The following is a 12,502-nucleotide window of genomic DNA, read 5'->3' as shown; positions in this document are numbered from 1 at the left end:
CATGTAACTGCTCCAGTTCTCTAACCAGAGACGGTGTTAACTCTGGTCTGTCTCTACTATATTGTTGGCAGCACTGTAATCCGAGGTCAGCCAATCGTGTTGCCACAGCCAAAGGCCATTCGCCAACCGAAGAATCTAAAATTGAGGACAATCGTCCATATGTAACGGCTTTCTGTACTTCACCAACTAATCCAACTGGAGTCCGACCAGTCAAGAGTTGCAAAATAATGAGGCCAAAGGAGTATATGTCAGACTTTGGTGTTAGTCCAGTTCTCTGAAACTCTGGATCTGTATATGTGAAAGAACCCCTTGGCTCAGTTTCCAAGCCAAAACTAGGAAGATAGAGAGAATCTTCTCAATTTCAGCAATCCATCGTGTTCGGATATTCCATGTTAAAGGGGAAATGTTGCTCCTTCTTAGAAGGCTGTCTTGAATACTTCCATTGGGCAAGTACTCATATACAAGTGACCAGGCTTCAGGGCAAACACCAAGCAAAGTCAACAGATGAGGGTGCTGAAAACTACCAAGAACTTGAACCTAGTCACAAAGCATTAGTTTGATCAAACAAACAAGTCGTCTCATAGAAGAATATAACTAAAGAAAAGAAAGAAGGTTTAAAAACCAATACGAACAGTTATTTATTTCCAGAGTTTTCAGTTTTCAGAAAGTCCAGAGTTACCACAGTTTGTATACATACCAAACTGGGTAATCCACTCATCAATTGTTTGATACCAAGGACATTGTTGGTTTGCACGGATCATGGCTTTTCAGCTAAAACCATCTAAAGCATCCAAAGTTATGCCAACGATATATATATATAATTCCAGGGTTGCAATTAGAGCAGCTTAAGCACTTGTAAGACAAACTAGCATGTTACCAAGCCCTATTACTTATTTATCTTTAGAGGATTGTTCAGGAGATGAATTATGGTTGTCCTATAGTGTAGCACATCAAAAAACCAAAGGCCATTTTGGAGAACTAACCTCTTGGTGAAACTGTGAAGGTGCTTGCAAATTGTGAGAATGGAGCTTTCTTACAGCAACTGTCCTACCCAACATTTCTCCCTTATAAATAGCGCCATATCCACCCTCCTTAATTTTAAAGCTTTCAGAAAAATTGCACGTGGCATTTTGAATATCCAATAATGAAAATTCTGCTATCTCAGGTAACTCCTCAGCAAATCCTACAACTCCATTACAATGAGCAACTCCAACTTGCCCACGGCTTTTCCACCGGTCCAGCCAGCGGATGGCTTCCATTTTCTGTCGCCTGATCTGCTGTTTTTCGTGCCAGAGTGTGGAGATGGATGCTTGAATTAGTGATAGTTCATCTTCAGCTGCATCTCGCCTATGGTCTGTTTCCTGCACACAACTGTTTAGGATGGCAATACTTCTCATGGTTCTTTGTAACTCACTACCAATTTCTTCATTCTCATCTAGGAGCTTTTGTTGATCCTTTACTGTGGTTCTCAACTCATCCTCTGCCTCTTGTCTGAGCTTTACTTCCTGTGCATGAGCAGATTCAAACAAATTGACCTGAAGAAAAAACATACAACCCAAGTTGGAACAAACACCATGATGAAACACTAAATCTATCTATTTAATATTATCACTTGTCAATAATTTGAATATATGCAGGTAAATCACATAATATGGTGTCAAGAAATCTCTGAACAATACATTTGTAGTTTCACAGTTCTGACAAGTTTCGGAAACATGTACATAGGATCCCAGTAATTTGTCAAACTTCATTTAGCACTATATTTCACCCCTGACCCTCACAGCAGGCAAGATTGTGTTTGGCTACATTCCTTACAAGTTACAACAAACACAAAGTGAAAAAATAAAAGCACAAAAACAAAAAAACCTTTTGCTACACAACTCTGAATCAATCATTAAGTTATCCTTACCTTCCTTATGGCCTCAGTGGCTTCAGCTTCCAACTTCAATAGCTCAACAAAAGACTCATCTGCTGCTTCATCAGCTTCTTGTTTGACTTCAACAAGTTGACTATTAACTCTTTCTTCTTCAGCCTCTAAATGAGTATCTGAAGAACTCTCAGCAGAATTTTGGGGCAATGGACCGCTGGATGTAGTTGATTCGGCGGCAAAAGTGCCTTCTGTTTCAATTGTTTCACAAGGTGATAAAGAACAAGGTTTTTCAGAAGCTTCTCTTGTCCAAATATGTTTACCTCTATAGATAAACCATATTTTACAGAAGGGGGGTGCATTTTTGGCAGCATAATTTGCTTTCCTGGAATTCCTTTTGACTTTCATCCAACTGCAGTTTTCCATTATGGTTTTGTAAGAGGAAAGGTTATTCATTCATCCCTCCAATGAAAGAAAAAGGGAACCAAAAAAAGAAACGGAAACAAGCAGATACTATGCTTCTAGCTATTAGTTGTAAGTCTCTAGAGCAAATAAAGAGATGGAAGGGAAGAAAAAGGAAAAGAAAATTCTCAGACAGTTTCCATAGAATATTGAGATTCAACAGCAAGTTAGCTGACAATCAAAGCATTACTTACCCTTCGGGTATTGCTCCAATAACAAGCCTCCTAATATTATGCCCGACAACCAAATCAACAATCCCTTTCTGGACTTGATCAGCTTCCGTCATCATAAAGCTTGCCTTAACCTGGGAAAGAAAGTTATACGAAGACCGTCGATAATGGATCTCTTTCCCACAGCTTGCATATCACATATTTGTCTAAAACGAACATTTTAACAACACATACATAGAAGGCAGTTATAATCATTCACATATTCTGCAGCTAAAATACATAAAACAGAATGGCAGCCAATAAGATTTGATATGTCTTGCTCAATATGATTGATTCCTGAGCCACATTTCCCAGGCGGCAAAAATAGTTCTCCTTTAGAAATATAACTAAGAAAAAAAAACCATAATAATGTAAATGAACAAGCAGAAATCAGCATCAAAAGAATACCTTGGCTGCACGGCAAATTCTCAAGTAATTGTCCAAAAGCCTCATGGCCTGTTCTTTTTCCTCTCTTCTAAAAGCAGAGACCACTTCAGGATTAGCCTGAGATGCTGGTAACTTCCCCACTGCTCAAAGATACCAACTTTAAACCAATCAAATTCATGGGATACCACCAGAATTTAAAAGCAATCAAGATACTCAATTATATTTGGAAGGAAAACAGCTCAATATTTCCTTCTTTTTTTCAAATAAGACAAAGTTATGACCCTAATCTAATAACCACCGAAATATAAACAGTAACAAAGAAACTCAACTTCTATGTCAAAATTAAATTAAATTAAAAAAAAAAGGAATTTTAGGGTAGAGGGGAATTACATAGTGTAGGGATGAAAGGAGAAGGTTGATGAACATGAAGCAAAAGAATGTGTGGGTTGGTGAAGTTTGAGAAAGCCCATTGAAGCAAAGTGGCACCTTTTCCCACCGACTTGCCAACTGCCACGTGCACCTTGTCCTCTTCAGCGGCGGCTTCAGGGGGGGTTGCCAGGGCGTGGAACTCAACGCGCGAGCTCGTGGAGGGAGGAGGAGAGTAGCGGTGGAGGGCGTCTGCTGCGAGTGGCGGGTCGTGGTGGTGAGGAGGAAGAGGGTGCAACAGCTCCATTATTGGATTTGGAGGAAGAAGAAGGAGAAAGAGAAATGAAGATTGAACATTTAATTTAGATGAGAGGTGGTGGTGGTTGAAGAGAAGAGAAAGGCTTGACTTTTACACTGACTCGATGGCGTTGGCGTTGGCGTTGGCTTTAGCGTGTGGTGTGAATGTGATTTGCGAAGAAAGAGAAAGAGAAAGAGAAGAGGAAGGAGAATGAGACAAAATGGCTCAACTCATCAACATGCACCTAAGCTCATTAATAATAACGTACCAACGAGATCAAGAATAAAATGTGTATTGGCTTCACTAGTATTTTAGCAATATATTTTCTTCATTTTATACAATTTTTTATATAGAATTATAGATAAACTTTATTAATGTCATTGTATTTCTACTTTTGTTATTTTACCATCTATAAAAATTAGATTGCCATAATTATCTTTCCTTTATTTCAAAACCAACCCCATATTTGTGGAGAAAATCCTAAATTTATGGTAGGTAATGGAGTTGACAGTGAGTTTTGTCTTTACTTGCATTAAAATAATAAATATATATAAGTTATTGTTACTCTATCCAGAATTATGTAAATACTTTGTAAAAGATTGTTGATTTAAATTTACCTAAAAGTTATTGAGATCAAATAAAACTCGTAAGTTTTACGCGAATTAATTAAAATAATATGAGACCGATATGTGACATTGTGCTTTGGTAGGTCCATTTTCATATTTTCCATTTTCCAATCCTAGTAAAGTATAGCATAAATAACGAATATTCGATCTCTGAGAAGAATATAGTTATAAACCCCTAAGAGACCGAGACCGAGAAAAAGAAAAGAAAATGTAGCAAAAAATGATGTTGTATAGTAAAGAATGAATTGTTCAACAATGGCGTTGATTTATAATGAAAGATGAACCATGTGTTCAACAATGAGAAACAACAAAAAGAAAACAAATGAAAGAATTATTTTTGTTCCAAGGTAGAAAGAAAAGGTTGCAGCATTTAGAAGCATTTCCTATGCACAATTGAAGGACCAGCTTCGTCGTACTCAGCCTTGGCAATCCACATCTGTTGGAAAGTGCTGAGAGAAGCCAAGATGGAACCACCAATCCAGACAGAGTATTTCCTCTCCGGGGGAGCAACCACCTTGATCTTCATGCTGCTGGGAGCCAAAGCAGAGATTTCCTTGCTCATTCTATCAGCAATACCAGGGAACATGGTGGTACCACCACTGAGAACAATGTTTCCGTACAAGTCCTTCCTAATATCCACGTCACACTTCATGATTGAATTGTATGTGGTTTCATGAATACCCGCAGCTTCCATTCCAATCATGGAAGGCTGGAAGAGCACCTCAGGACAACGGAAACGCTCGGCGCCAATGGTGATCACCTGTCCATCGGGAAGCTCGTAGGTCTTCTCAATGGCGGAGCTAGTTTTGGCAGCTTCTAGCTCTTGCTCGTAGTCTAGTGCAATGTAAGCCAACTTCTCCTTCACGTCCCTCACGATTTCACGCTCTGCTGACGTCGTGAAAGAGTAGCCACGCTCCGTCAGGATCTTCATCAAAGCATCGGTGAGATCGCGGCCGGCCAGGTCAAGACGGAGGATGGCGTGGGGAAGGGCATACCCTTCGTAGATCGGGACAGTGTGGCTGACGCCATCTCCGGAGTCGAGAACGATACCGGTTGTACGGCCACTTGCATAAAGAGAGAGGACAGCCTGGATGGCAACATACATGGCGGGTGCGTTGAAAGTCTCGAACATGATTTGAGTCATCTTCTCACGATTTGCCTTTGGATTCAGAGGGGCTTCGGTGAGCAGAATAGGGTGCTCCTCCGGAGCCACACGGAGCTCGTTGTAGAAGGTGTGATGCCAGATCTTCTCCATGTCATCCCAGTTGTTAACAATGCCATGCTCAATGGGATACTTGAGAGTCAAAATACCTCTCTTTGACTGAGCTTCGTCACCGACATACGCGTCTTTCTGCCCCATCCCTACCATCACTCCCGTGTGCCTTGGACGCCCTACGATGCTCGGAAACACTGCCCTTGGTGCATCGTCTCCGGCAAATCCAGCCTTCACCATTCCAGTTCCATTATCGCAGACGAGTGGCTGAATATCCTCACCGTCTGCCATTTTCTTTCAAGATCTGCAATCAACAATCAGAATTAGAAACAAATTCAAATTCAAAATTATTAACACAGAAGATGGAATTTACCGGAAGAAGAAGATGGAAGTTAGGTCTCAGGTGGCCGCCCGCCCTGGGTTTCAAACACAGACAGAGACAGACGAAGCACGAGTTCGTATCAACGAAATCAACCGCTTATTATTCACATCTCCCCCACCTTCTATATTCAATTCCTCCCGACACGTGTCCCGTTTTCCATTCCATTTGCCGCCCTATTTTTTTGCATCACCATACATACGTCGGGTCAAACTACACACCCCATCCATTCCTATTCTTGGCCCAATTTCTTTGGTCAACGCTCCTTTTTTCCTTATTGGGCCTAATTTTTCGCTTTCGTTTTTGGACCCCCGCAACACTAGAATATTTTCCAGCAAAATAAAATAAGCTATCATTCCTGTCAACACGCCACTCCGGTCCTCCCTTTCATATTATTTATCTCTCTTTTAATTTTTTAGTAAATTAATTCTGGTTTTCCAATTTCAAAAGATTACTAATTATTTTTTACCTATGAAGACAGACATTTCGCTGAGTTATCGTGTCCGCGCGTGTCGGACATATTTCGGACACGACACTCGTCCGACATGTGTGCTGTAGTGTCCAACCGTGTCTTAATAAATTCTTCTTCGGACACGCCTGGACACACCTAAATACCATCACGTGTCCGCGTGTCCAGTCTTATTCTTAACATATATTCTTAAAATAAATTTATATATAGTATATATTATTATTTATTAAAACAAAAAATATTTTAAATATTTGATATAATTAAAATAAGATATTAAAAATAATTAAAATTTTTAATTTATATTTTAATATCAATAAAATATCAAAATATCATTACAATTTATCTAAAAAATACTTTATATTTTATATATATATGCGTTCCCCGTGTCATATAAGATTTTAAAATTCGCGTGTCGACGTGTCCCGTGTCCGTGTCAGTGTCCATACATCATAGTTTTTTACTTATTATATCCTTTACTATTAAATAGAAAGAAACTGATAAAAAAAAAAGTAGAGAATTAATAGAGAAAAAGCAATAGTAAAAATATTTTTATTTTTTTTTGTGATTTTTTATCTTTTTAATAGAAATTAATTATTTCTTAAACATTATTTATAAGTAAAAAAATAATATAAAACGGAAAGAGTAATATATAGTATAGTGATATGTTTTAGAATATTGCATTTTATATGAAGTTGAATGTATTTGATTTCATAACAAGGGACAGTGTGGTCTGTGGTGGGAAGAAAAGGGGAATTAAGGAGTTGAAATTTTTGCAAAGTTGAGAAGGAGGTCGATATATATTTCATGATTTGTTGGGCATGGGCACTTGGTAAATGGTAAACTAGGATGGGTTGCAAAATCATTAGGCATGACCCTATGGGGGTACAACGCAATTATGTTACTCGAGAATCTTTGTTGATCATCTTTTTTCACTTTCATGATACATAATTTCCCCTAGCTTTCTGATATTATGACACCTTTTCTTTTTCCTTTCCTATTTGGTAATTCTTGCCTTAGGTAATAGATTGAAATTTGGCACCGAAATTTGCCACTTCGACGGAATGGAATGTTTTTTTTTTTTTTTAATGTTTTCATCAAAGTGATTAATATGTATTCTTAATGTTAATTATTACATACATAAAATGAAATTTAAATTCGCAAGACTTTATTCGAGCAAACGAATGAGAAAACTAATCAGCTAACCAAATTTATTTGCCAAATTGACAAATAATAAACATTGAAGAATAAGAGTTAATACCAAAGAAAACATGAAAGAAAAAGGTTAATTATTATGATGCAGTCACAAATTAATTATTATAGTCAGTTTTAGGAAAATGCTATAATAGAGCTTTATATTAATATTTATTATACCTAGGGGTGTTATCGGTTCGGTTTGGTTCGGTTTTGCACCAAAAACTAACCAAACCGAATCAACAGCGGTTTGGTTCGGTCAGTTTTTTCGATTTTTAATTTTTAATGAGAAGAATATGAATCACAATAATTAGAGGTTTAAAATAGTCAATAAATTGAAATAATAAGAGTAAAACATTGAAATGATTAGGGGTTGAGGATTTTTGTTGTTAGGTTAAAGGTTAAAATGGTTAAAACATTGAAATGTATGTATATCTTCGGTTCGGTTCGGTTTCTATCGAGCCAACCGAAAACCGAATTGAACCGATAAAAAAACCGATTTTTCGGTTTTCAAATCGATTGTTGTAATTTTCGGTTCGATTTTGCGATAATTTTCGGTCTGGTTCGATAACTTACATCCCTAATTATACCATAATGTGATCCCAAATTTAGGGTTCATAGAACTAAAATAGTTACATAATATATAGCATGAATGTGATCGTTAGTTTTAATTAGGTGCATTGTACACATAAATCATGTTGGTAGATGTGATGAAACGCAAGCAACCCATACACATATGGGTCCTCCACTACTACTCTATCTTGACTACCAAAGAAAAGGATCCAAGTAGCTAAATTACAAATTAGACCAAACACATGTGGCGGTATCCCGTTTATGTTTTCTTATCACTCACTTTATTTGTGCCTCATCGATCATTAAAATTAGTATCCCCCCAAAAAACGAAACTTACCTAATCTCTTAACTTCCCTTGATGATGTTTCACATTCAAGTTTAGGGAATCCTAAGTTCAAGTGCCTCCCCAATTTTATATATCTACATTAGAAAATGGCCGGCAGTAGGACCATTTTTTTTGGGGGTGAACGAAATTCACCTGCTAAAACCCTTCGATACAACCAAGGCATACTTACTAATTAATAATATTAATGCTGGAATAATCAACAGTTTTTTTGTTGCATCTAAATTACATTCTAATTAATTAATATATACAGCTTTTTCAACTATTTAAATAACATTAATCATAGTAATTAATAATTTACATTGAACATTAATAAGTAAGATATGGCTCTTCACAGGAATAACGGTGCAAAACTACAAGCACTGTTTTAACATCAACATTCAACAGGGTGTACATGTATACAATGTATAATTCAACTGATGATGATTTGACGTTTGCTATCATTGTCAACCATTGTATTCAGCAATTTTTTAAACATGAAGGAATCTAACATTGAATTGTTTTCTCTCTCTCTTGGTGGTCTTTCTTATACAATTGAAATTCAGCAGTTAGCAACCCTACCCTCCTCTTTCTTTTCTTTTATAATTAGTTGAATTAGTTACTAGAATGGTTGAAATTCTATAACCAAATAAAATTGTTGAAAGAAAGTAGTAACACATTTTAAAGGTGACTAGAGTCTTAATGTTTCAATCAAGCTTGTTAAAAGGTCTATGGAATTTCGCAGCAGCATATGTAATTTATATTATCAATCGAATATCAAATGAAGTGCTGTAAAATTTTACTCCATATTGTTAGGTATCAGAATTAATACGGACAAAATAACACAACTAAAATTTGTGAACGAGAAATAGATGAAACTGAACAAAAATTTAAACAATAATAAAAATGATATGATAAAGTATTAAAATTACAATCTCTTACAGTACATAAAGAAATCTATAATATTTTTTTACATATTATGGAAATTCATGCAAAATGATCGTACATACAAGAGACCTTACTACTTTTATATTTTATATAAAATATGGCATACATTAACAAATGTATGCCTTAACTCCTTATATATAGTATTTTGTGGAGGTGCATTTGGTTGACAAGTTCATCAAATTGTGCACAAATTGTACAAGTGTGTGTACCACAGTCTTTTATCACGTTCATTTTTATCAAGTTGTATGACAAGTTAATAAATATCAACTTATGTAACAACTCATTCTTTGACTAAGTTAAAAATTGCAACTAAGCTAACTTACCTTCAAGTTACAAATTTTGACTCGAACTTTGACTATGCAAGTTGGATAACTTATAAATAGTTTTATGAGTCTTCTAACTTGATAAAAACCATTTGCCTCATACTTGATTCTAGACCAAGCTTAAGTTCTATAATGTTCTTTAATTTTCTCAAAACTTCATTATGCACTACTATTATCGAATGTAACACCTAACTATTTTTATTGACTTCAAACCAAAAGAAGATTTTTATTTCTTTTTTTCACACATATCAGATTCTAAAAAAAAATTATCAAATATTAAGTATCTTAAAGTGTTTGGGTGCTTGACTTATGCTTTAACTTTATGTACACAAAGAAAAAAACTAAACAAAAGAACAAGAAAATGTGCATACATTGGCCATAAAGCAGACACCAAGGGATGTGTTTTGTATGATTTGGCAACTGAATATAAGAGCTTATTAGGAGACACCTCTACCTTATAAATACTAGACATGAGATATATTATGCTGTGGCCAGGTTGAGCCAGTTTTTTTATTACGCAACTGACAAGCATTTTGTAGCAGCATTGAAAAATCTGTAGTATCTTAAATGCACACTAGAAATATATAGGTTTATTTTTTTCTTTTACCACTAATCTAACACTATCTGGGTTTCGGACAGTGACTTGAATATTTGTCCAGATTATAGGAGGTCAATTACGGATTATTACTTCTTTCTTGGGATTTCTATCATCTCATGAAAAAGTAAAAAACTGAATATTATAACGGCATTTTCGTGTGAAGCAGAGTATTATCGTGCTCTAGCATCGGCAACAAGGAAAGCTCATTAAGTGACTTACATGTTAAAGGAGTTGAGAGATAAGTAATTGGAAAAGTATGAGGAGCCAATATATATTTTATATAATGTGTATAACGAGGGTTAAATTGAAATTAGAATTAAGTTAGAGGCAATTAATTAATTTTGAGTAGTTTCTAATTTAAAATTTGAATCAAATTGTAATTCTCATCAGTTATGGAGTCAAATTAGGATTACCTCCCTTTCTTAATACGGTGTGAATTTTTTCTCTCACTCTCTCCTCGAAGTAAAAGCTGGTATAGTGCCGCCACGGTTACCAGCCGCCGTCGGACATCGCGCCAACACTCTTCCGACTGTCGTCGTTGTCCGCACAGGCCACCGTACGTAGGGAGGACGCGTATATTGTGTGAGTCGAGCTCGCGGCACCGCAGCAACCCAGACGTCCAACGCCTCCGTCGCAGCCGGTTTGTGCCTTCTTCCCGTCGCCGGATGTTTACCTTCTCTGTGAACGTGGATGATTATTCTTGGGTGCTTAGTTGTAGACGATGATTGCTGGTTATGATTTATCTGACTATCACCGTAGGAAGGACGCGCATATTGTGTGAGTCGAGCTCGCGGCACCGCAGCAACCCAGACGTCCAACGCCTCCGTCGCAGCCGGTTTGTGCCTTCTTCCCGTCGCCGGATGTTTACCTTCTCTGTGAACGTGGATGATTATTCTTGGGTGCTTAGTTGTAGACGATGATTGCTGGTTATGATTTATCTGACTATCACGATTTCAAAATGTTTTTTTACACGGTCATTTGGTTGGTAGCTAGTCGTTTTATAAAGTAATTACATTGTTATTTATACACGTTCACGTTGGATGTTCGTTTTGTATGATTTTGGATGTTCACTTTCTCAGTTTTCGTGGATGTTTATTCTTCGAGTAATTCAACAAGACCCAGGCAGCAGGCTGGCGCTGGGATGACGCGAGCGCGGGGGTTCAGGGCTGCAACTCACGTGACAGTTGCAGGTCACGGATGTTCGGCCGCGTGAGGAGTGACGAAAGTTCTTCTGGCGAGGGCGTTAGCGTGAGGAGGCGGAGCGCGACAGTTCCGGTCGGCAGGAACGGAGGCTACACGTCGCGCAGAAACAGAGCGGTGGGATGCAGGTTGCTGCGCACACGACGGGGCAGCGGAGAAAGGGGGTTTTTCTGTAGAACAAACAATGGGATTTTTTGGGGGTAGAGTAACGGTGGGTGATAAAGAGTTAATGTAAAAGAATTTGGGATAAATTGGGGGGTAGATATCACAAAACTGAACAGGCAACTAGAAATTAGGGATAATGATGTTTAATTTACATTATTAATATATATTAGGCCAAATAAACAGTCTATTGTACATATTGTATAGATACCTCATTGTCTCTCTAGCGGAATTTCAAGCAATTACGACCTATGACCATATATTGTAGTAGTAGTCAATTGACGATGTATATTGCAACCAATTTAGTATTTACTGAAAATATATGCCAAACACATTGAAGTTGATTGTCACGTTACAAAGAATAAGTGACAAGAGAATATTACAAAGTTGCTAATTCTTACTAAAGCATTGGCTCCCGTTCCATTTAAATGGTGCCATTCCAAATTAGAATTGCAAGATATAAGTGATCCTAATTTAAAAGAAGCTATTACCTAATAAAAAATCTGTTAGAGTTAGTTAAGAGAAAATAGTAGTTAGTAGCAGTAGAATATATGTAACTATAATTAGCTAAGTTAGTAGAGTGAAGAGAGCTTGTATGGTGTGATTCTCATTTTTCTGTTTGAATAACACAAAGCCAATTTCTCCTCATGCAAAATTCTCTCTTTTCCTTCTTCATTATTTCTTTTTCTCTTCATCTTTCAGCTTAGCATCTGAATTCACACCATAGAGTTGATGAGAGTTGTTTCACCTTCATACTTATCTTTTTTACACATATACCGATTGAAAAGGCAATCATTTTTGAGATTCTGCTTTTTCTCAATACAGTTTGTTTTTTGCCAACCACCATCGACAAGAAAAAAAATTAACTCTTTATTTTAAAATAATATTAAAAAGATAATAAATACAAAA

The 12,502-nt window shown here is 36.8% G+C and overlaps 2 protein-coding genes across 2 annotated transcripts in view; both read right to left on the bottom strand.

The window, feature by feature from the left end:
• The window catches only part of LOC107629106 (U-box domain-containing protein 33-like), a gene marked incomplete at its 5' end in the record, with an annotated part of 4,146 nt that extends 1,083 nt beyond the window's left edge, over nucleotides 1-3,063 (bottom strand). The window contains 6 exon segments of the mRNA XM_021117838.1: nucleotides 1-357; nucleotides 360-537; nucleotides 984-1,535; nucleotides 1,910-2,279; nucleotides 2,524-2,633; nucleotides 2,947-3,063. Of these exon segments, the coding sequence (XP_020973497.1) occupies nucleotides 1-357; nucleotides 360-537; nucleotides 984-1,535; nucleotides 1,910-2,279; nucleotides 2,524-2,633; nucleotides 2,947-3,063 (1,684 nt within the window).
• Nucleotides 4,447-6,027, bottom strand: LOC107629104 (actin). Its single transcript, XM_016331804.2, has 2 exons — nucleotides 5,802-6,027; nucleotides 4,447-5,732 (listed from the first exon to the last, which is right to left on the bottom strand). The coding sequence occupies exon 2, from the start codon at nucleotides 5,717-5,719 to the stop codon at nucleotides 4,586-4,588; it is 1,134 nt and encodes a 377-aa protein (XP_016187290.1). The 5' UTR covers nucleotides 5,720-5,732; nucleotides 5,802-6,027; the 3' UTR covers nucleotides 4,447-4,585.

Source organism: Arachis ipaensis, chromosome B03 (assembly GCF_000816755.2).
Source record: "Arachis ipaensis cultivar K30076 chromosome B03, Araip1.1, whole genome shotgun sequence".
Lineage (NCBI taxonomy): Eukaryota > Viridiplantae > Streptophyta > Magnoliopsida > Fabales > Fabaceae > Arachis > Arachis ipaensis.
The sequence above is the reverse complement of the archived record's forward strand: the minus strand, read 5'-3'. Positions and strand labels throughout refer to the sequence as shown.

Coding starts and splice junctions, on each gene's coding strand:
- LOC107629104 (XM_016331804.2), bottom strand. CDS start 5,719: ATGGCAGACGGTGAGGATATTCAGCCACTCGTCTGCGATAATGGAACT.